General features: G+C 43.2%; 1 protein-coding gene across 8 annotated transcripts in view; it reads left to right on the top strand.

The window, feature by feature from the left end:
• The window catches only part of LOC137340905 (histone deacetylase 9-like), a 641963-nt gene that overhangs the window by 444360 nt on the left and 172234 nt on the right, over nucleotides 1-25369 (top strand). For all 8 annotated transcript variants that reach the window (XM_068003748.1, XM_068003726.1, XM_068003718.1 and 5 more), the window contains one exon: nucleotides 8141-8407. In XM_068003748.1, coding sequence (XP_067859849.1) covers nucleotides 8141-8407 — 267 coding nt within the window. The remainder of the gene's footprint in view (nucleotides 1-8140; nucleotides 8408-25369) is intronic.

Genomic DNA, 25369 nt, shown 5'->3' with positions numbered 1-25369 from the left:
CTCATCACCCTTGTGTTTGCTGGCCTATATTGACTCCTGGTCAACCAACATCTCAAATTTGAAATTCTCAATCTTGTGTTCAAATCCCTCCATGGCCTCACCCCTCCCTATCTCTGTAACCTCCTTCAGCCCTACAAAGCTCAGAGAGCTCTGTGTTCCTCTGTCTCTGACTTGCTACGCATGCCCCATTCCCTTCGCCCCACCATTGGCAGTTGTATCTTCAGCCATCTAGGCCCAAAGCTCTGGAATTCCGTCCCTAAATCTCTCTGCCTCTCTCACCTCCTTTAAGACCCTCCTTTAAACCTATCTTTTTAGTCACTCCTCCTAATATGTCCTTTTTTGGCTCGGTAACAATCATCGTCAGATTATGCCTCTGTGGAATGTCATGGGATTTTTTCCTGCGTTAAGGGCACTAGATAAATGCACTTTATTGTTTTATTGCCACTTATCACAGGCCAGGCACTGAACCTCGGTTCTCTCTGGCCCATATGGCTCAGCTGATCACTGGATAAACGCACTGATGCATTTGGAAAGCTTTAAATATCATTACATAAATGAAACCGTAATCATTTTTTCAGTCACCCCTTGTTATTGTTCTTACTCGTGTGAACTCTTGATTTGCACCTCCAGCCCTTTGAGTTGCTGCTTGTTTGCTATACTAGATTTTTACAGAAGCGTAAGCATTTTAAAAGATGTGTTGAAGTATTCATTGATACCAATGTAAAAAAGTTATTCCCTGCATGACACTTTCATAGGCCCTCTGTTCTTGGGCCAGGGAGTAGGATATGCCTCCCACCTGCTGAGACAGACAGGTATTACTTTCTTTGATGTGCATTCTACTGGGACTCATGCAGTCAGTCAGTAACTCATTTAGCTGCATTCCATATCTCTCTCTCTCTCTCTCGCTCTCTCTGAAACTGCCATGGCTTCGAGAGCCCTGTAAATAATGTACATTTAATTTCCTGAATTGAAGCAGTTGGACATGAAAAATGGAAATTGGTGCAGTTTTATACAGTAAACTTCCGTCTTGTGTGATAAAGCACTGAGAGTTCTTTGGGAGTTTATTAACTTTCATTTGATGAAATGCGATAATTAAAAGGTCAGGATCAAGTTTTATATCTTCAACTGTCTGCTTCCATAATTGTTTGCATTACCAGTATTATTATATCACTATGGAACTCATAAACATCTAGAACCATAACAAAGTCATTTTTTTAGAAAAAGATTATTTTAAGACTTCGATGAGGAAATGTGATATATTGGGTTAAGAAGAGTTGTCTCCTTCACCTCTAAGTCCTTGGTCAAGTTTTTTTTTTATTTGTTCATGAGATGTGGGCGTCGCTGACAAGGCCAGCATTTATTCCCCATCGCTAATTGCTCTTGAGAAGGTGGTGGTGAGCCTCCTTCTTGAACCGCTGCAGTCCGTGTGGTGAAGGTTCTCCCACAGTGCTGTTAGGAAGGGAGTTCCAGGATTTTGACCCAGCGACGATGAAGGAACGGCGATATATTTCCAAGTCGGGATGGTGTGTGACTTGGAGGGGAACGTGCAGGTGGTGTTGTTCCCATGTGCCGACTGCCCTTGTACTTCTAGGTGGTAGAGGTCGCGGGTTTGGGAGGTGCTGTCAAAGAAGCCTTGGCGAGTTGCTGCAGTGCATCCTGTGGATGTTACACACTGCAGCCACAGTGTGCGGTGGGGAAGGGAGTGAATGTTTAGGGCGGTGGATGGGGTGCCAATCAAGCAGGCTGCTTTGTCCTGGATGGTGTTGAGCTTCCTGAGTGTTGTTGGAGCTGCACTCATCCAGGCAAGTGGAGAGTATTCCATCATGCTCCTGACTTGTGCCTTGTAGATGGTGGAAAGGCTTCCACTCTAGATTGATGGATTAAAAGTCTCCTTTCTTTCAGCTGATTTTTATCATGTGTTTGTCATTACCATCGTGTGTGGCACTATCACCGTGCTAAATGGGATCAATTCAGAACAGAACTAGCAGCTCAAAACTGGGAAAACCATGAGGCGCTGTGGACCATCAACAGCAGCAGAATTGTATTCCAGCAAAATCTGTAACCTCATGGCCCAGCCTATTCTTCACTCTACCATTACCAACAAGCCAGGGGATTAACCCTGGTTCAAAGAGGAGTGTAGAGGAGCATGCCAGGAGCAGCACCAAGCATACCTAAAAATGAGATGCCAAACTGGTGAAGCTAAAACACAGGACTACATGCATGCTAAATAGCAGAAGCAACATGCTATAGGCAGAGCTAAGCGATTCCACAACCAACGGATCAGATCAAAGCTCTGCAGTTCTGCCACATCCAGTCGTGAATGGTGGTGGACAATTATACAAATAACGGGAGGAGGAGGCTCCGTAAACATCCCCATCCTCAATGATGGCAGAGTCCAGCACATGAGTGCAAAAGACAAGGCTGAAGCGTTTGCAACCATCTTCAGCCAGAAGTGCCGAGTAGATGATCCATCTCGGCCTCCTCCCGATATCCCCACCATTCCAAAAGCCAGTCTTCAACCAATTCAATTCACTCCACATGATATCAAGAAAAGGCTGGGTGCACTGAATAGAACAAAGGCTATGGGCCCCGACAACATCTCGGCTGTAGTGCTGAAGACTTGTGCTCCAGAACTAGCCGTGCCTCCAGCCAAACTTTCCAGTACAGCTACAATACTGGCATCTACCCAACAATGTGGAAAATTGCCCAGGTATGTCCTGTCCACAAAAAGCAGGACAAATCCAATCCGGCCAATTACCGTCCCATCGGTCTACTCTCAATCATCAGCAAAGTGATGGAAGGTGTCGTCGACATTGCTATCAAGCGGCACTTACCAATAACCTGCTCACCGATGCTCAGTTTGGGTTCTGCCATGACCACTCGGCTCCAGACCTCATTACAGCCTTGGTCCAAACATGGACAAAAGAGCTGAATTCTAGAGGTGAGGTGAGAGTGACTGCCCTTGACATCAACACAGCATTTGACCGAGTGTGGCACCAAGGAGCCCAAGTAAAATTGAAGTCAATGGGAATCAGGGGGAAAACTCTCCAGTGGCTGGAGTCATACCTAACACAAAGGAAGATGGTGGTGGTTGTTGGAGGCCAATCATCTCAGCCCCAGGATATTGCTGCAGGAGTTCCTCAGGGCACTGTCCTAGGCCCAACCATCTTCAGCTGCTTCATCAATGACCTTCCCTCCATCATAAGGTCAGAAATGGGGATGTTCGTTGATGATTGCACAGTGTTCATTTCCATCCTCTCAGATAATGAAGCAGTCCGTGCCCGTATGCAGCAAGACTTGGACAACATCCAGGCTTGGGCTGATAAGTGGCAAGTAACATTCGTGCCAGATAAGTGCCAGGCAATGACCATCTCCAACAAGAGACAGTCTAACCACCTCCCCTTGACATTCAATGGCGTTACCATCAATGAATCCCCCACCATCAACATCCTGGGGATCACCATTGACCAGAAACTTAACTGGACCAGCCACATAAATACTGTGGCTACAAGAGCAGGTCTGAGGCTGGGTATTCTGTGGCGAGTGGCTCACCTCCTGACTCTCCAAAGCCTTTCCACCATCTACAAGGCACAAGTCAGGAGTGTGATGGAATACTCTCCACTTGCCTGGATGAGTGAAGCTCCAACAACACTCAGGAAACTTGACAACATCCAGGACAAAGCAGCCCGCTTGATTGGCACCCCATCCACCACCCTAAACATTCACTCCCTTCACCACTGTGGCTGCAGTGTGTACCATCCACAGGATGCACTGCAGCAACTCGCCAAGGCTTCTTTGACAGCGCCTCTCAAACCCGCGACCTCTACCACCTAGAAGGACAAGAGCAGCAGGCACATGGGAACAACACCACCTGCATGTTCCTCTCCAAGTCACACACCATCCCGACTTGGAAATATATCGCCGTTCCTTCATTGTCGTTGGGTCAAAATCCTGGAACTCCCTTCCTAACAGCACTGTGGGAGAACCTTCACCACACGGTCTGCAGCGGTTCAAGAAGGCGGCTCACCACCACCTTCTCAAGGGCAATTAGAGATGGGCAATAAATGCCGGCCTCGCCAGGGACGCCCACATCCCATGAATGAATGAAACAAAACCTAAACTGAACAGCAAACAAAATATATCATACAGCAGTGCATTTAGCGACAGGGAGCACCACCAAATTGGATGGTTTTCATTCCTGCCTCCAGAGGCAGCAGCCCAGTGTAAACTCCAGAGCACTGCATTATTGGAAGTAGAAGTGGACAAAAAGTGGGCATTCCATTCAATGGAATGAAAATCCAGTAGGCCCTACAGCAGGTGGCTGATCTACTCAGCCAGATTACCGCCCAGGCTACGATGTTGACAATTTAACCCTCAAACTCCTGGCTACCTTTGGCAGCAAAGAGATTATTCCACCAGTGGGCTGCAAGGCTTTCCCTGGACACTGAGGAAGGTAGCAACGTCGACGACACAGCCTGGATGTTTCCTCAGTGAAGTTACAGCATCAGAGCGGGAGCAGTTCTGAGGAAATTTGCAGCCATTGTCAGAAACAGCTTGGGTGTATGCACTTGTTATAAGTCAATGCTGTAGAAACTGCACTGCCTCATAAATAGAGTGGTTTTCATAGATGCAGAACTGGGAACCAGCATTGGAGAACAACTTCTGGGAGCAGTTCTCCAGTGTGAATGGGTCGATAGATGATTGTTAAGCAACCTAAATAAATTGGGTTTAGGCGATCTCAAATAACTCCCAGGTTTAGCAGGCCATAACACTAACCTAATTAGTACTAACTGAGCAATCTGACTCCACTATGTCAATGACAGATGTTGCGGGGAATGGAACTGATACTTTGGTGCAGTGAGGCTTGCTCTTCCATGGTTGGAGCTGAGTGGTGCTAATGATTTTGCATAGAATGATCTCAATGCCATAGAGTGATTTTATGAATTCATGCAGCTGGTGCATTAAAATGAACAGGTGGAAATCACTGATCTACCTGCCTGAATTTCTAATATGAACTCCCAGCATGTGAATCCTCAAAATTCTACACTTATATCTAACCAGCATTATACGTAACCTGACGGTGTTTTTTGCTGTTTCTATGCAAAACAACCCCATAAAAATCTATTCTTCAGCATCATCATCCCTCACCTTATAAGCATAGGAAGGGAAAACATTTACCTCTAGTGTTTTGTAGGGGTTTTGATTTGAGAAATAATTGTTGGGGAAAGCTAGATGGGCAGAATGGCCTTTACTTATTATTACCCAATGATTGCCTATATATTTAGATTCAATTTTCCATTTTTAATTTTCCCTCCTTCACTGCTCTTCATTTCCCACCCAAGTTGAACAGATGAAAAGACTTTTATCCCATTTTTTTTGTGGCTAAACCATATCTAGGCAATCTTACACAATGCTGGGTAGATGACAGTGTCATAACTATACTCGAACAGCTTGGCTAGGGGAGCAGCTAGCTCTGATGCGCAAGTCTTCAGCACTACAGCCAGGATGTTTTGGGGTCCATAGCCGTTTTTGTGCACAATGCACTCAGCCTCTTCTTAATGCCATGTGGAGTGAACTAAATTGTATAATCATCCATTTGGCACTTTTGACTGTAGATACTTGAAAACACTTAATTCTTGTCTTTTGCACTTGTGCTGTGATCTGCCATGATTGGGAATGTTCTTGCAGCCTCCTCCTCGGTTAGTTGTCTGCTTGTCTGCCACCACTCTCAACTGGATGTGGTAGGCTGCAAAATTTTGCTCTAATCTGTTGGTAATGGGACTGCTTTGCTCTGTCTTTAGCTTGCTGTTTTTGGTGTTTAGCATGCAGATAACCCTGTGTTGTAACTTCACTAGTTTGGTACCTCATTCTAAGGTATGCCTGATGCTGCTCCTGGTATGCCTTTCCACAATCTACATTAAACCAAGATTGGTCTCCAGGCTTGATAGTGAGGGATTGCCAGGCCATGTGTTTACGGACTGTGGTGGTGTACAGTTCTGCTGCTGATGGCCCATAGCACGCCATAGATGCCCAGTTTTGGCTGCTAGATCTTTCCTTAATATGTCCTACCTAGCACAGTAGGAGTACCACATTACACAATGCCTCATTGTATCCTGCTTAATCCTATCATGCCTATACTGTCCAAAATGTAGCATCGGTAGTAATTCAGAGATTTAATCTACCAGCTAGCTACTGTAAATCTGACTGCAGGACCTCCAATCGGCTCTTACCTCTGTCATTGATTGCCGCTTGAGTTATGACCACTGGCTGATCCCTCACCCTTGTTAAAAATGTGTCAAGCTACTGCATAATGTTTCTCACCCTGGCACCAGGAAGGCAATAGACCATGGTGGACTCATGATCACAGATGCAAAGCACATTATCTGTACCTCTGATTATTGAATCCTCTAGTACAGCTATCTTTGTCTTCTCCTTTGCCAGTTTTTGCTCCATCCCTTGGATAGTCCTTTCACCACAGGATGTGAAGCACTTTGAGATGTTCTAATAATGTGATAAGGCTGCTATATTAATGCCAATTCTTTGTTTCTTTGTCAAATTCTGACAGAACGTTTATTTGAGATAAGATATAGTTCTACAGGTGCTAGTAGTTCTCTAGTAAAAATAAAAAAGAAAGAACTTGGATTTATTTAGCTTCTTTCACATCCTCAGGACATCCCAAGGCACTTCACAGACAAAAAGCACTTTTGAAGTGAAGGCATTGTTGTAATGTAGGCAAATGCAGCAGCCAATTTGCACACAGTAAAGTCCCACAAACAGCAGTGAGGTAAATGATCACACAATCTGTTTTGGTGGTGTTGGTTGAGAGATAAATATTGTCCAGGATACTGGTAAAACTCCCTTGCTTTTCTTCATATAGTGCCATGGGATCTTTTACATCCACCTGAAAGATAGACAGCCTCAGTTTAACATTTCATTCAAAAGATGGCACGTCCAACAGTTCAGCACTTCCTCAGGACTGCCTAGATTAGGTGTTCCATTCTCTGGAGTGGAGTTTAAATCCAAGATCATCTGACTCAGAGGCAAAAGAGCTATCACTGAGCCAAGGCTAACACTTGCCCAAATGGCTATTCTCCATTTGTGAAACTATAGGACAGATTATATGAAGTTGCACTCCTGATGCAAAGCTTTACATGCCAGGAATTCAGGCATGCTGTGCTCCTTGCCTGGAGAACGTTAATAAAGCTGTTCAAAAAGGATATGGGATCCTTGGCTTTATAAGTAGAGGTATAGAGTATAAATGCACAGAAGTTGTGCTGAACCTTTATAAATCACCGGTTAGGCCTCAGTTAGAGCATTGTGTCCAATTCTGAGCACCACACTTTGAAGAGGGTGCAGAGGAGAGAGTGTAGAGGAGATTTACCAGAGTTATACCAGGGAATCTGGGATTGTTCTCCTTAGAGCATTGAAGATTAAGGGGAGATTTAATAGAGGTGTTCAAAATTATGAGGGATTTTGATTGAGTAAATAAGGAGAAACTGTTTCCACTGGCAGGAGGATCGGTAACCAGAGGATTTAAAATAGTTGGCAAAAGAACCAGAGGGGAGATGAGGATAATTTTTTTTACACAACGAGTTGTTATGATCCGAAATGCACTACCTGAGAAGGTGGTGCAAGCAGATTCAATAGTAACTTTCAAAAGGAAATTGGATATATACTTGAAAAGGAAAAATTTGCAGGGCTATGGAGAAAAAGCGGGTGAGCAGGACGAATTGGATAGCTCCTTCAAATAGCCAGCACAGGCATGATGGTCCGAATGGCCTCCTTCTGTGCTGTATAATTCTATAGGACTCAGAAAATCTACCCTTATGTGTTACCATTTTTATTTTTTTTTAATTAGAAAAGTAATTGTAGCTGAATTATCATATTAATGGACATAAAACCCTGTGGGCCTCACTGATCTCCATGCCCACACAATTTCCTGATAAACATTCCTGGTGGGCAAAGCATTGCCCTGGGAGTGCAAATTCATAAAATTTACCATGTAGCATTTACATTTACCTTATATAGATGTGGAAAAAATATAAATGATTTTCCATTTTTTTTGGCAGTATATGTTATAGTAAAGAAGATTTATTGTGACATTTGAAGTATTTGAAATGAGGGTCTGCATTTGTTACAGGTACTTTCCAAACCCCATGAGCAGCTTCAACAGCCTGAAAGCCACCCAGAGGAGACGGAGGAAGAACTATGCCAACAGCAGGCTATACAGGAGGATGAGGGGCCTCCCTGTGGTAGCAACAGGAGCAACAGCAACGGTATCTATGAGAGAACAATAGCAGAACTTCAGCCAGACATTGTGCAGGTGAAACAGGAGCCCCCAGACAGTGATGATGAAATCCAATTCAAGCAGAGCGATCCTAAGGAAAAAACAGCATTTTTCCACCAGGTAAATAAAGTATTATATAATCTACTACTGTTCAAAAAAAAATCCAGAAAAAGCCAGCAGCCTGAGTGACTTCAATACTTACCAGATCCATCAGCAGCAGTGACATTTATGATCAACAAGAGTGACACAGATTCCAAACCTATTGAAATATATGGTGCTGCAGTTATTCAAAAAGTATCTACCTCAAAATATGTCACATTTTTAAACCCAAAATTAATTATCATTCCTCATAGGTGACATTTGACAAAGCTGTGATTCTGGCTATTGCTGAAGTAAGGTCCAAGGTCAACTGCATTTTGTATTACCTCAGCCCTGAGGCTTTGGAATCGTGTTGAATAGATGCACTGGAGTGTGTGCTGGTGAGGAGTGCAGAACAAGATATGGAAGCAATTGTCACTGTAGACCTATGCTGACAACTGAAACAAACTGGTTTGAAGCAGCTCAATCAGAGCAGTACACTCTCGTACTGGGATGACAAGTATATCGGGCTTATAATGTACATTTTCGGTTTACAGCAGTGGTTTGAATTGCCACTGCTGGAAGTACCTTCCAGTGCTATTGTTTTCCCAACCCTCTCCAGTTGAACTTACTAGCTGACTAGGACACTCTTTTCCCAGCTGCTCCATTTTTATCTCCATTTGCTCTTGTTCTTCATGTATCTCCTCTGACATGCCTCATTCTGACTCCTCTGATTATTTTTTTCCAAGTGTCCTCCTTTTTGTTCCAGTTACATTTTATTGAGCTCCCCGAGGTTAACATTGGGACCCATGACATAAACATAAATGGCACCTCAACATAAATGGCACCAAATCCCCCATTGGTGCACGATTGATACAACAAAAAATGTCAACAAAAAGCAAATAGTACTTTATGTCAACTAAGTAGATGACAACATCAGACAGTAATGGTATGCAGAAAATAAAGTGTTCTGTGACTGACATAACTCACACATGCATGTATTTCTCATGAATTACATGGACCCATATATTTTCTGGAACCTACTCCTACTTGCCAACCTTTCTTGAATGTATCCCTGGAGACTTGATCACGTGGCATCTGACCACATTACATTTGGTCATGTGATATCTGATCACGTGATGCCTGATCACATGACACTTGCCCGCAGTTTGCAAATGTTATTGCATTTATCTTATAAAGATGGGCCCCCAGTTGTTGAGTGACTTTGCTCATGATCTTGTGCCAGCAGTTGTTGCGGAGAGGTTCTGAGAAACAAAAGGCTGCCCGCGATCAGGAGAAGAAAGTGCACAGGTGCAAACCACAGGCGGGAAACTTCACTTTGCTCCTGGATTTCTAGCAGCAGTGATGTAATGGCTTTAAGGGCCTTTGGTTTGAAAGATATTATGCCAGTAAACAATTTTCACTCTTTGCTGATGGTAATGCCAGTCATCTAGCATTGAACCAGAATCATTTGAGCGTCAAATAAATTTGTTTACTTGCGTTTGGTCAAACTGTCATGTTACAATCTATTGAAAGGAAATAGTCTGATCAGATTTCATACTGATTAACTAAAAAAGCACTAACCACTCATGAAGGGCAGAATTATATACATTGATCTTACATTTTCAAGTCCTACTGTTTCCCTTGGAACTCATGCATTCATCCTGGCGCTGGAGTAGGAAAGGGTGGTCCCTCATGCTGTTCACACACACTTTTCTTGATTCACAAGGCTGGTGACATCAGTGCATACCGCCAGCAGGTTTTGTGGAATGGGGAGTTTTTGAATGAAAATTCAAATGAAAAGTTTGCAGGGATATGGGGAAAGAGCAGGGAAATGGGTCTAATTGGATAGCTCTTTCAAACAGCTGACACAGGCATGATGGGCCGAATGGCCTCCTTCTGTGCTGTATGATTCTATGAGTTTTTTCCCAGCATCCATAACAGCAGAGAAACCACTTTATCACCGGGATTGAATGTCATTCATGCTCATTTGGGAACTGCTGAAAGTGACAGGCCCAAGAGGACAGTCCCCAGACTATTCTCTCCTCCCCCTCCACCTGGAGGGTCAATAGCATTAGCCAGCTATTGTCTTTAATTACATACAGAAAACGGCTATCATTTCAAATGTATTTCTCTATTTTTTTTTGTCGGGAGAGCTTTTTCCAGCAATAATGAGTGGGCTGGTTAACTCAATCCTGGTAGCTATCTAAAATTGCGGAAGATATCCAATATCTCCAGCCTTTCTGATTTCTGCTGAGTTTTATAACCTTACAGAAAATATCACTGGCATAATAAAATCCAATAGTTATGCATTATTTTTTGGTTTAAAAGCATAACCTTGTGCTCTAACTTATTTGGGGCTGGAGAGGGCTCCAGAGGTAGGGAAGGGTGAGGCTGCTAAAGCACTTGTAAATGAGGGCAAGCATTTTGAATTCATGCATTGTAGCATGGAGAACCATTGTCGTAAGAGAGTAAACATAGTGTGAGAGAGAATGTGGGCATTGGAGTTTGGGATAAATTGTGGATTATCTTGGATGGAACTCAGGGCTGGCAAGGAAAATATTGGAGACGTCAAGCCTGGAAATGACAAAGGAACGGATGAGGGTTCAGCGACAATGGGGATGATGTAAGAGGGATACAGGCAGTGTTGCAGAGGTGGAAATAGATAGTCTTGGTAATGGAAAGGATGTGCGGCTTGAAACTTAGCTCAGCTCAGGATCATACAGGGCATCATTGTTGTGCACTGTTGGATTCATTTGGGGCAGGACGTGGAATTAGGAGCTACAATGCAGAGTTTTTGTTGGGAACTGAATGGGACAACCTGGTCTTGCTGATTTTAAGTTGGTGAAAGTTCTTGCTCATCCATGACTTGTGTCAAACAAGCAGTCAGACAGAACAGTGGTGGTTATGGAGGCAATGGAAGTGCTGAAGAGGTAGAGCTGCGTGTCATCAGTGTACATATGGAAATTGACCCCCATCCCCACGGATGATTTCGCTAAGGCACAGGAAGTAGATGATGAGAAGGAGGCGGCCAAGGATGGAAACAGACACATGGCTGTCAACAATTCTCCTCCAAGTTTATTTAGGTGAAGGGCAAGGCCCACTGTGTAGGACACCACCAGGGTTACAAACAGTAGAAGGGTGAATCTGTGATCCAACTCTCCCAGTGCGGAGCAGCACTCTCAAGATGTGCAACTCAGGAAATTGTGGGCACGCAGCCCATGATTTTCCATTCATTAAGTTTAGTGGATAGAAAATCATGAGCTGTGCATCCCAAGATGCACTCCTTACAGTGCTGCTCCCCAGTGGGAGCACTAGATCACAGCATCAGCCCTTAGGAGAACAGATGAGATAAATCAGGAAATAGTGGTTAGGTGCCAGTAGGTTTGGAACTGAGTTAGGATGACAGCAGGCTCAAGTTATTAAATGTCTTTATATTAAAATTAACTGCATGGAAATAAGTGAAATTTGATCGAACAGTTTCTTTGTGGAAAACGACAGGAAATGTAACCCAGTGTCCCAAAAACATGGTGGGTCAGGTCAAGTGCTACCACAGTTATAACAAATCCATGCACCGTGTCATCTGCCCTTCTGTGCTGCCCCAATAAGGAAAAGTTGGATTCAAACGCAGTTAACCTGGTGTCAGACTACTGTGTAAAACTGAAACTAGAAACCTTTATTTGTGGTACCTGTTTATGGAAAACTGCCAGATAAAGTCATTAACGTACACATTTTCTGAAATGTCGAAAAATCCCAGTGGCAGTAAAAATACTTCCACAGGTATGACTTTACAATGAAAAAATGACATTACAAAAAACATTTTAAACTGGTTTCTATTGTTTCCCATTATAAGTATCATGAAGAAATGATCAGTATCTTCATTTGACCATAATCCAATTATGATAGTTGCTCATGAATTTATCTGGCCAATTCCTCTTATGGAGCTAACAATCATTTATACTATTGATCATGTTGTGATAAAAACTGAGATTTTTATCTTTACTCCTGGTGGGTTTTTTTAATTAGTTAAGAGTTAAAGTGGAAGTTATTCTCCCTCACTAAGGTTCAAAATAATGTGTGTTATGGGTTTTTTATGCTAGATATTTTCTTGAGTTCGTCATCACCTGTCACACCTGTAAAACAAACCTCGTAACCCATCACGACTGCACCTTTTTCTGCCCAATATCTAGGTAAACTAGAGACCAAAGTAGAGGGTCTATATTCTGTTAGCTTACCTCAAACACAGTGACTGTAACATGGAAGAAATTCCATGTCATAAAACCACAGTACTGGCTGCTAGCTTTCAGTTCTGGCAAACTGCTTGAGCAATTCGGAACTCATGTTGTCCACGTACAACATCACATCTTGAAATTCTACAAAAGAGACAAACCCAACTGTTTCATCCAAAGGTTGCTTGTCAGAGACTGTAAGAAACACTGTTCCAAAAGAGTATATTAACTGCTTGTAGACTGCTTCTAGTTTTATTGTTCTAAGTAGTGTTCTGTGTTAGTGTCTGGTTGTGTTTTCTTTTGCTTCTATGTGCCCTTTTGTTTGTGAATAAACTTATTGAAGTAGTTTTAGCCCTGAGGATGAAGGTGACAAGGAGAGCATGATGGATAGCACTCATATTCTCCAATAAGCAATTTACCATGATTAGGGTTTATTGTTATATCTGTGTGTGCTATCCTATACATGGTGGTGAATAAGGATGCAGGTTTTGGTTCAAAGAAATCTAGGTTAGTTTACAGAAACTGCTATCTAGCTGTGAATGCAAGAGCAAGAGCAAGAAAGCCTGAACTGTGATACTTGAAACACCCTCTATTGCAGCCTTTTGAGCTTGGTAAATCATCCAGTAGACAAATCTGCTCCCACTTCACAGTGTGCTTATTTCTTCCTGCATCATGTTATCGCACTCTTAACCAGTTGGATTAGTGCTTTTTTAAAATCATAAAACGGGTGCAATGAGGCCCAATTTATGGGAACGATTTGTGCCCCAAGGATGCCTGAAAGACATCTGACCCGAAATTGGGCCAGGTCATTTTTCAGGCACCTTGGCAGCTGCCTAAAACAGGGGTTAAGTCTCTTACATATGTAAATGAGCACCCCCCCTCCCCCCCACCACCCTTATTACAGAAATTGGTCTGAGTTGAGCAGGGCAGGATTCTTTAGCGGCTGCTGCAGCTTAAGCAGTGGCCATCAGCAAAAGGTTAGTTAAAACATTTTTTTTTAAATGTTGCTGTGGAGTGCCACCACCCCCCTCGACTCCACAATATTTGCGATGCCCCACCCCCACCCCCCGTTTTCGATCCCCTTCCCGTTCTGGGACTTACCCGACATTTGTGCAGGCAAAATGGGAAGCTGCATGTGGAGGTGCCGACAGCTCATGCGAGGCGCAATTTCAGGCACATCTTGGGCGTCCCAGCCTCCCAAAAAATCATAACCAATTTCTACTCCTACAGATCCTGAATGGGTTCGTTACTATGTTGCCAATCTGGAGAACTCATTCAAGAGACATCTCTTGAAGTTTATATGGCCTTTACCCTGAGTCCAGTGGATGTCTTTATTAGGTTACTGCTTTAACTAAAATGTCAATGTAAGACAGATATTTCAACTTCTTATCCTGCTTCACATTTGCTTGCGTTCACTATTAGAAAGCTTGCTTTTTTTCTGATGATTGACTTCAATTGTAGGAGGAGAAGCCCAAGGGATACCTTTCAAATGCATTCTCCAGAATGTGACATGGTTTGTGCAAGGGTTATGAATGTGATGCATTGGAAATAGGCCAATATCTTTCTATTTAATTTTCAGTTAGTCCTTGTGAGACTGGAGACGGCTATAACTATACTTTCAACTAAGAACAGATCATTGAGAGATAGTTTTTCTGTGTACACCTGTGTATACATGAGCAAATATGTGATTAAATGTTATATGGGTGATAGATCAGGTCTATCAGAGCTAGGGTTTAAAAGTACATTCATTTAAAGATGTGTTTTATTTAAATTATGAAAAGCTCGCCAACAACTCAGCAAGTTTTTCCGGTGATTGGGTAAGCCTTATAGATAGGAAATCATTGGTTAGGCCGCAGTTGAAATATTGTGTTCAGCTTTGGGCACCTTATTTTAGGAAGGATGTCAAGGTCATGGAAAGGGTTCAGAAGAGTTTCACTAAGATGGTATCATGGATGAGAGACTTTAGTAAGAAGAGAGATAAGAGAAACTGGAGCTGTTTTTATTCGAAGAAAGAAGGTTAACAGGAGATATGATCGAGATGTTTAAAATTATGAAAGGTTTTGATAAGGTAAATAGGGAAACATTGGGGGTCATTTTAATCCCCCCATTACGGGCATGAGAGAGTTGGGACGGAGTGGGAATTACTAAAAATGTGAAACTCGACCCCAACCTTCCGCGAACGCGACTATTTCGGGTTAAATCGCGGCAGGTTTGGGGTCGTCCGAGTAACTGGCTCAAGAGAGGTGGGTCAGTGATTTTAATATTTAAATGAGGCTGAGTTCCTCGGATTTTGGCAGCCATTTGAACTTAACGCCTGCGGGCTGGGTTTTCTAGGGCTCAGGAAACCGGGCAGCTGAAGGGAGGCGGGAGCTGCCAGATCCAGTAGGTAAGTGCATCTGCATCACTGCTTGTGGGCCAGGAGGAGCAGGGGTGCTTCCACCCAGCCCCTCAAGCACATCTTCTGCTGTGAACTGCCTAATGAGGTCATAAGAACATAAGAAATAGGAGTAGGAGTAAGCCATACCGCTCCTCAAGCCTGCTCTGCCATTCAATAAGATCATGGCTGATCTTCTACCACAACTCCACTTTCTTGCCCTATCCCAATATCCCTTGATTCCCTTAGTGTCCAGATATCCATCGATCTCAGCCTTGAATATATTCAACGACTCAGCATCCACAGTCCTCCGGGGTAGAGAATTCCAAAGATTCACAGCTCTCTGAGTGAAGAAGCGTTCCCTCATCTCAGTCCTAAATGGCCGACCTCTTATCTTGAGACTATGACCCCTAGTTCTAGACTCTCCAGCGAGGGGAACTCAGCATTTACCCTGCCAAGCCCTCTAAGAATTTTATTCATTTCAATGAGATCACCTCTCATTCTTCCAAACTTCTGAGAATATAGGCCCATTCTACTCAATCTCTCATCATTGGACAACCCTCTCATCCCAGGAATCAACCTAGTAAACCTTTGTAGCACCCCCTCTAAGGCAAGTATATCCTTCCTTAGGTAAGGAGACCAAAACTGTACACAGTACTCCAGGTATAGTCTCACCAGAGAACTATATAATTGCAGCAAGACCTCCTTACTCTTATACTCCAACCCCCTTGCAATAAAGGCTAACATACCATTTGCCTTCCTAATTGCTTGCTTTACCTGCATATTAACTTTCTGTGATTCATGTACAAGGACACCCAAATCTCTCTGAATACCAACATTTCTTAGTCTCTCACCTTTTAAAAAATATTCGGCTTTTCTATTCTTCCTACCAAAGTGGATAATTTCACATTTCCCCACATTATATTCCATCTGCCACCTTCTCGCCTACGCACCTAACCTGTCTATATCCCTTTGCAGCCTCTTTTCATTCTCCTCACAGCTTACTTTCCCACCTAGTTTTGTATCGTCAGCAAACTTAGATACATTACACTCGGTCCCCTCATCTAAGTCATTGATATTGATTGTAAACAGCTGAGGCCCAAGCAATGATCATTGCGGCACCCCACTAGATACAATCTGCCAACCCAAAAATGACCCGTTTATTCCTACTCTCTGTCTTCTGTCCGTTAACCAAACCTCAATCCACGCCAATATATTACCCCCAATCCCATGAGCCATAATCTTGTGTAACAACCATTTGTGTGGCACCTTATCGAATGCCTTTTGAAAATCCAAATATACTACATCCACTGGTTCCCCCTTATCTACCCTGCTAGTTACATCCTCAAAAAACTCTAATAGATTTGTCAAACACAATTTCCCTTTCATAAAACCGTGAAGGCTCCACCTAATCATATTTTGATTTTCTAAGTGCCCTGTTACTACGCCCTTAATAATAGATTCTAGCATCTTCCCCACTCCTGATGTCAGGCTAACTGGCCCATAGTTCCCTATTTTATCTCTCCTTCCTTTCTTGAATGGCGGGGTTACATTTGCTACCTTCTAATCCACTTGGACCGTTCTAGAATCTAGGAAATTCTGGAAGATCAAAACCAATGTATCCACTATCTCTGCAGCCACCTCTTTTAAAATCCTAGTATGTAGGCCATCAGGTCCGGGGATTTGTCCCATTAATTTCTCCTGTACTTTTTCTTTACTAATCTTAATTGCTTTAAATGCCTCACCCTCATTCGACCCTTGGTTCCCCATTATTTCTGTTATGTTTTTTGTGTCTTCTACTGTGAAGAAAGATAGAAAATATTTGTTTAAAGTCGCTGCCATTTCCTTATTCCCCATTATAATTTCTCCTGTCTCAGCTTCTAAGGGACCCACGTTTACTTTTGCTACTCTCTTCCTTTTTACATACTTGTGGAAGCTCTTACAATCTGTTTTTATATTTCTTGCTGGTTTACTCTCATATTTAATTTTCTTCCTCTTTATCAATTTCTTGGTCATCCTTTGTTGATTTCTAAAACCCTCCCAATCCTCAGGCTTACTGCTCTTCTTGGCAACATTGTAAGCCTCTTTTAATCCAATACTATCATTAACTTCTCTAGTTAGCCACGGTTGGATCATTTTTCCCGTGGTGTTTTTATTCCTCAAGGGAATGTATATTCATTAAGAATTATGAATTATTTCTTTAAATGTTCACATTGCTTATCTACTATCATATCTTTTAATTAATTTCCCAATCTACTTAGCCAACTCGCCCCTTGTACCTGCGTAATTGGCTTTGTCTAAATTTAAGTCCATAGTTTCAGACTTAACTACATCACTCTCAAACTCAATATGAAACTCTATCATATTATGATCACTCATCCCCAGAGGATCCTTAACTTTAAGATTACTAATTAACCCTGTCTCATTACACAATGCAAGATCTAAAAAAGCTGTTCCCTAATTGATTCGTCCTCCAAGCTGCTTTTGCCAATTTGGTTGCCCAGTCTATATGAAGATTAAAGTCCTCCACGATTATTGCATTACCCTTGTTACATGCTCCTCTAATTTCCGGATTGATACTCTGTCCAACACTGTACTATTGTTTGGGGGCCTTTTAATTACTCTCACCAGTGTTTTCTGCCCCTTGTTGTTTGTTAGCTCCACCCATGCTGATTCTACATCCTGATTTTCTGAGCTAAGATCCTTTCTCACTACTGCCTTTATTTCAATCCTTTATTATCAGGGCTACCCCTACCCCTTTTCCATTTTGCCTACCTTTTATAAAATTCAAGTATCCTAGAATATTTATTTCCCAACCTTGGTCATCCTGCAACCACATTTCAATAATGGCTACTAGATCAAACCCATTTAACTCTATTTGTGCCATGAATTAGGGGTTATGGGGAGCGGGCAGGAAATTGGACATGAATTTAGATTTGAGGTTAGGATCAGATCGGCCATGATCTTATTGAATGGCGGAGCAGGCTCGAGGGGCCGATTGGCCTACTCCTGCTCCTATTTCTTATGTTCTTATGTTCTAATTCATCTATCTTATTATGAATGCTTCATGCATTCAGATATAGTGCCTTTAATTTTAACTTTATACTATTTTTCCCTGTCGTGACCTTAGTCACTAATGCCCTATTACCTTTATTAAACTCTCTTTCCCTTCCTGACACACTCTGCTGTTTTTACCCAAATCACTATACTGCTCTATTGCCTTGACTTTCCTCTTTAGACTTATAAATTTACCCTTACCTGAGCCCTCCCCCCACCTTATTAGTTTAAAGCTCCATCTACCAACCTAGTTATTCGATTTACCAGGACACTGGTCCCAGCCCAGTTTAAGTGGAGCCCATCCCAACAAAACAGCTCCCTCTTTCCCCAGTACTGGTGCTAGTGCCCCATGAACTGAAACCCCTTCTTCCCACAAGAAAATCAATAAGACTTCCTCCTTCCCAGTATTTCCGGGTTTCCTGGCCACCTGCACACACTCCCACTCCCTCCCTGCCTCCCCGTAAAGATCAGGACCATTATTTCCATTGGTCAGTGAGCCAGTAAGTAAACGCCACAAATTTAAAATTATCACCAAAAGAATGAAGGGAGTGGTCAGAAGAATATTTTATGCAATAGGTTGTTAGTATTTGAAACAGTAGTGGAAGCTGAATCCACAATAGATTTTAAAAGAGAAGTGGATAAATATTTGAAGAAGTACATTTAAACAGGTATATGGAATGGGCAGGGGAATGGACCAAGTGGAAAGCTCTTTCAGAGGGCTGGCACAGACGTGATGAGCTGAATGGTCTCTTTCTCTGCTATAAAGTTCTATGATTCGAGGAACATCCTAGATTCAATCCCTGGCCTATGTTGAATCAGCTGATCTCATCTGGGGTGGTAGTAGGAAGGGCATCACAGTGCTAGAAATACTAAAATAAATGCTTTCCGGTATTTATTGCGGAAGGTAGAGATTGTGGTGGGGAGAGATCATGGTGGGGGAAGATATCGCGTGACGGGACTGAAGATCACAGAAAGGGTGGTGGTTGGCCGATCGTGGGGTGGGGGAAGACAGGTTGTGGCAGAAGATCAGGGTTCGGTGGAGAGAGGTGAGGCTCGGAGCACAGCAGCATGGAGGGAGAGATCGTGGTGAGGGGGAAGAGATCGGGGTGGGGGAGAGATCACGGGGGGAGATATCACGGGGGGGAGATGGCAGTGGGTGAGATGGTGGGGGGATAAATCACAGGGGAAGAAATCAATGGGGGGGAGATATTGCATGGGGGGACTGAAGATCGTTAGGGGGGAGACATCGCTGGGGGAGTTGGCCGATCATGGGGGGTGGGGGAAGGCAGTTCTCTGCAGAAGATGTGCTTGAGGGGCGGGTGAATCAAGCAACTTTGAATTAAGAGGAGTAGATTGTAGCTACATACTTGCGAAGTTCCCAAATAAAAACCAGTTGAAGTATAATAGCAACTTGTTTGGAGCTTTATTTATTCAAATTTCTTTTCTCTCAATAGCATCCTGTCCAATTAAAACAAATGGGAATTTACTTTCTGTCGTTTGTGGTGGGAATAACGTGTTTCAATGACACAATGCATCTGTCTCTGTTTTTCTTTGCCGTCAGTGAACTTCCATTCTTCTACTGGGTTAGAATATTTCACTGTTCAACAGGCCAATTATATTATATAGTTTGTGTCAATGAGAAATGGTTTTCGCTTCACACCGATTTAATCTGTGTAGTGTAATTCGAGTAGGAGTCACCTGAAACAGCGGCCGAGAGGCCAGCTCTGGGAACTAGTCTCACATGACTTCGACTTCACACTCGCTGCAGTATAACAGAAGCCTGGTGGAAAGTCAAATTTAAAAATTCCCAGGTAGACATCATATACATAGTTGTTATATTAGTAGAAAGCATATGGCCCTCTCGGCTCTACGCTAAATGATTATTTCACCATCTTTCCCATGCACACATCTTCTTTGGGCCAGGACTGGTAACTGCAGTATAAGAAGGCTGATTGAAAGTTGGTGTCCTTAGTAGGGAAGAGTGAGTGGCCTCCCATCAAATCGAAGTCAATGTGATCCTCAGTGGCAATGGCTCACCTCAAACTCGTGCCATAAAAAGGAATAGTTTATCTAGCTCTAATCCCAGCAAAGTTTGGTGTGGTGCCAGTTCCACTAAAGTGCATATGTTTGGATAAGCCCAGATTTCACATCTGGATTTATACTCATCCCGGAGCTTTTGAAATATCATTAAAGCTTTTTTTCTGACAAGAATTGCCCTATACTTCTACCAGAGGAATGTCTTGTCGGAGTAGCTGAAGGAATTATAGCAGTGAAGACTATGTGAGGATTATGTTAGGCACGTCACAAAGATGAAAGGCAAGTGTAGCTACTGGTATTTAATTCAATGAATTTGTCAAACAGAAACCCACAGTGTCCTTAGAGTTTCTTATTTCTTTATATTATGCAGTCAGATCTGAACGGCAAAATTATAACCCAAAAATGTGTGCTATGTTATTATTAGTCAAGCCACAGAAGACTATACACTGAGATATTTGCGTGCAGTGAATATTTCAAATTCTGGGCCACCCTTTCTGTTTTTCAAATCTGAAAATATGCATGCTTCAGCAGAGCACGGTAACGATGAGCTATTGTGAAAGCACATTTGAGTGGAAAATAAAGTGTCACAGTAGAACTGAGCCCTTTTCTGCTAAAGTTCAATTACTATTCATCATTTCTGTCCTTGAATAAGATCTATTGGACATCAATATGCCTGACTTTTAAAAATTAAAACACAACCAAGTTCTTACCTCATGTTTGAATTAATAATGCACTAGTACAGTATTTAATGAAATAAATTTGCTTTAAAAACGTGTAATTTACCTTTCGAAATCCTACCATATTAAGATTTAAGCAACAGAGGAAACACTGAATACAAACTTAAAACTTGAGTGAAGTAAAAGCACGGCAGCACAAATGAACTTTTCTTATGTGTTTTTCTCCCCACTATATTTTCCCTCTTCTCAAACAGCTGATTCCTGATGGGATACAGTTCCACAGATGTCAGCCATCCTCTGGTAGCTCATCTAAGTGGCCACTGTTCATGTATGAACCCAGATGGTGGGAATCAGCAGGTTATTTGATCATCGAAAGCATTGTAGTTAAGCCAGGTCCTGTCTTCATCTGATTTTCAGGCATGCAAAAGCAGTCATGAGATAGTGATCTGAAATGGGAACCGCAACAATTTCTTCCCCCTCTCTAGCCTAAGGGATTCCCTACTTCCAACCCAGCTGAGATAGGCCAACTCAGCATGCATCAAGGATCGAACCCGCAACTGGTCTGCGTTGGTGGTCTTTCTTCACCACTTCTGTACCATCCAACTGCTTAGCTGACATCAAGTCCTGGATGAGCAAGAATTTTCTTCAAATTATCATCAGCAAGACAGACTTTCGCCAAAAACTCTTCCTTCGCCCCCCAGCTCCATCCTTCTCCCTGGCTCCATGCTCAGGCTTAATGTGCCAGTGTGCTGTTTGACTCTGAGCTAAGCTTCAAACCCAACATCCCAGCCACCACCAAGTCCGTTTATTTCCACCTCTGCAACATTGCCAACCTCCAACCCATCTTACCCCTACTTGCTTTGAAACCTTTGTCACCTCCATACTCGATTACTCCAAAGCTTTCTTTGCAGGCCTACCAAGTTCTGCCCCTCACAAATTGAAACTCAGTTAAAACTTTGCTGCCTACATCCTTTCCTGCAGCAAGTCCTGCTCCCGTATTATTTCTCATTAATCATTGGTTTCCCCATCCTCGAGTGTTTCAATTTCAAAATCCTTGTCCTCATCTACAAGTCACTCGCCCCTTCCTACCTCTGCAACTTCCTACATTTGCCCTCAGTTTTTCTAATTCTGGCCTCCACATTATCTCCCCCACCTTCTGTACCACCTTCAGCTGCAGAACCTTCAGCCATTTCGGCCCCACATTCTGAAATGCACTCCCATAAATCCCTCCATCTTGCGACCTCTCTCCCCTCCAAAGACTGTTAAAAATAAAGTTAAAGCAAAATGCGAAGTGATGCATTTCAGTAGGAAGAACAAGGAGAGGCAATATAAACTATCAATTACTGCCCCATCAGTCTACTCTCAATCATCAGCAAAGTGATGGAAGTTGGCGTCAATAGTGCTATCAAGTGGCACTTACTCACCAATAACCTGCTCACCGATGCTCAGTTTGGGTTCCGCCAGGACCACTCGGCTCCAGACCTCATTACAGCCTTGTAAAATGGACAAAAGAGCTGAATTCCAGAGGTGAGGTGAGAGTGACTGCCCTTGACATCAAGGCAGCATTTGACCGAGTGTGGCACCAAGGAGCCCCAGTAAAATTGAAGTCAATGGGAATCAGGGGGAAAACTCTCCAGTGGCTGGAGTCGTACCTAGCACAAAGGAAGATGGTAGTGGTTGTTGGAGGCCAATCATCTCAGCCCCAGGGCATTGCTGCAGGAGTTTCTCAGGGGAGTGTCCTAGGCCCAACCATCTTCAGCTGCTTCATCAATGATCTTTCCTCCATCATAAGGCCAGAATAGGGGATGTTCGCTGATGATTGCACAGTGTTCAATTCCATTCGCAACCCCTCAAATAATGAAACAGTCCGAGCCCACATGCAACAAGGCCTGGACAACATCCAGGCTTGGGCTGATAAGTGGCAAGTAACATTCGCGCCAGACAAATGCCAGGCAATGACCATCTCCAACAAGAGAGAGTCTAACCACCTCCCTTGACATTCAACGGCATTACCATCGCTGAATCCCCCACCATCAACATCCTGGGGGTCACCATTGACCAGAAACTTAACTGGACCAGCCATATAAATACTGTGGCTACAAGAGCAGGTCAGAGGCTGGGTATTCTGTGGCGAATGACTCACCTCCTGACTCCCCAAAGCCTTTCCACCATCTACAAGGCACAAGTCAGGAGTGTGATGGAATACTCTCCACTTGCCTGGATAAGTGCAGCTCCAACAACACTCAAGAAGCTCGACACTATCCAGGACAAAGCAGCCCACTTGATTGGCACCCCATCCACCACCCTAAACATTCACTCCCTTCACCACCGGCGCACAGTGGCTGCAGTATGTACCATCCACAGGATGCACTGCAGCAACTCGCCAAGGCTTCTTCCACAGCACCTCCCAAACCCGTGACCTCTACCACCTAGAAGGACAAGGGCAGCAGGTACATGGGAACAACACTACCTGCACGTTCCCCTCCAAGTCACACACCATCCCGACTTGGAAATACATCGCCGTTCCTTCATCGTCACTGGGTCAAAATCCTGGAACTCCCTTCCTAACAGCACTGTGGGAGAACCTTCACCACACGGACTGCAGCAGTTCAAGAAAGCGGCTCACCACCACCTTCTCAAGGGCAATTAGGAATGGGCAATAAATGCCGGCCTCGCCAGCGACGCCCACATCCCATGAACAAATTTAAAAAACTAGCGGGCACAATTGTAAAAGGGGTACAGGAACAGAGATATCTGGGGATATATCTGCACAAATCGTTGAAAGTGGCAGGGCAGGTTGAGAAAGCATACAGAATCCTGGGCTTTATAACTAGAGGCATAGAATACAAAAGTATGAAAGTTATGATGAACCTTTATAAAACACTGGTTCAACCACAACTGGAGTATTGTTTCCAGCTCTGAGCACCGCACTTTAGGAAAGATGTGAAGGCCTTAGAAAGGGTGCAGAAAAGATTTACTAGAATGATTCCAGGGATGAGGGTCTTTAGTTACGTGGATAGACTGGAGAAGCTTGGGTTGTTTTCCTTGGAACAGAGAAAGGTTGCGAGGAGATTTGATGGAGGTATTCAAAATCATAAGGGGTCTAGACAGAGTAGACAGCGAAAAACTGTTCCCATTGGCGGTAGGGTCAACTACCAGAGCACATAGATTTAAGGTGATTGGCAAAAGAACCAAAGGTGGCATGAGGAAAATTTTTTAACACAGTGAGCGGTTAGGATCTGGAATGCACTGCCAGGGTGGGTGGTGGTGGCAGATTCAATCTTCGCTTTCAAAAGGGAACTGGATAAGTACTTGAAAGGAAACAATTTGCAGGGCCACAGGGATAGGGTGGGGGAATGGGACTAGCTGGATTGCTCTTGCATAGAGCCGGCAAAGACTCGATGGGCTGAATGGCCTCCTTTCGTGCTGTAACCTTTCTATGATTCTATGATTCTAACAACTATTAAAGATGAATTAAATGGACTGTACAGGAATGTAAACAGCATCCAAAATAAAATGGGGGAACTGGAGGCAATAATCCATGGTGAGGAACCAGATCTCGTAGGAATAACTGAATCATGGCTACATAAAGAACAGGGCTGGCAACTAAATATTGCAGGCTACAACATAATCAGAAAGGATAGGGTAGGAAGAAGGGGGGTGGAGTAGCCCTAGTAATTAGAGATAACATAATGGCAGTAGAAAAAAGAGACATAACTAACACTAGGATAGAAACAGAAGCTATATGGATTGAAAAAAAACATAAGAAGGGATTAATCGTGCTAATATGGGTATACTACAGACCATCTAATAGTGGAAAGGAGGTGGAAGAAGAAATATGTAAGTAAATATGTGAAACGAGTAAAGGATATAGAATAATAATCATAGGAGATTTTAACTATCCCCAAATACGAACATACGAATTAAAAGCAGGAGTAGGCCATTTGGCCCCTCGAGCTGGCTCTGCCATTTGATAAGATCATGGCTGATCTGATTGTGACCTCAACCCTACTTTCCCGTCCACCTACTATAACCTTTGACTCCCTTGTTAATCAGGAGTCTATCTAACTCAGCCTTAAATATATTCAATGACCCTACCTCCACCGCTCTCTGAGGAAGCGAGTTCCACAGATTCATGACCCTCTGAGAGAAAAGATTTCTCCTCATCTCTGTCTTAAATGGGAGACCCCTTATTTTAAAACTGTGTCCCCTAGTTCTAGTCTCTCCCACAAGGGGAAACGTCCCCTCAGCATCTACCCCTTCAAGTCTCCTTAGGATTTTATATGTTTCAATAAGATCACCTCTCATTCTTCTAAACTCCAATGTATTCAATACAATACAAATGAACTGGCAAAAAAAGGTAGAATCATAGAAATTACGGCACAGAAGGAGACCATTTGGCCCATCGTGTCTGTGCCGGTCGAAAAAGAGCTATCCAGCCTAATCCCACTTTCCAGCTCTTGGTCCGTAGCCTTGTCGGTTATGACACTTCAAGTGCATATCCAAGTACTTTTTAAATGTGATGAGAGTTTCTGCCTCTACCCCATTTCAGGCAGTGAATTCCAGACCCCCACCACCCTCTGGGTGAAAAAAAATCTCTTCAACTCCTCTCTAATCCTTCTATCAATTA

The sequence above is a fragment of the Heptranchias perlo genome, chromosome 2, assembly GCF_035084215.1.
Source record: "Heptranchias perlo isolate sHepPer1 chromosome 2, sHepPer1.hap1, whole genome shotgun sequence".
NCBI classification, from domain to species: domain Eukaryota; kingdom Metazoa; phylum Chordata; class Chondrichthyes; order Hexanchiformes; family Hexanchidae; genus Heptranchias; species Heptranchias perlo.
This window is presented reverse-complemented; position numbering and strand designations above follow the sequence as displayed.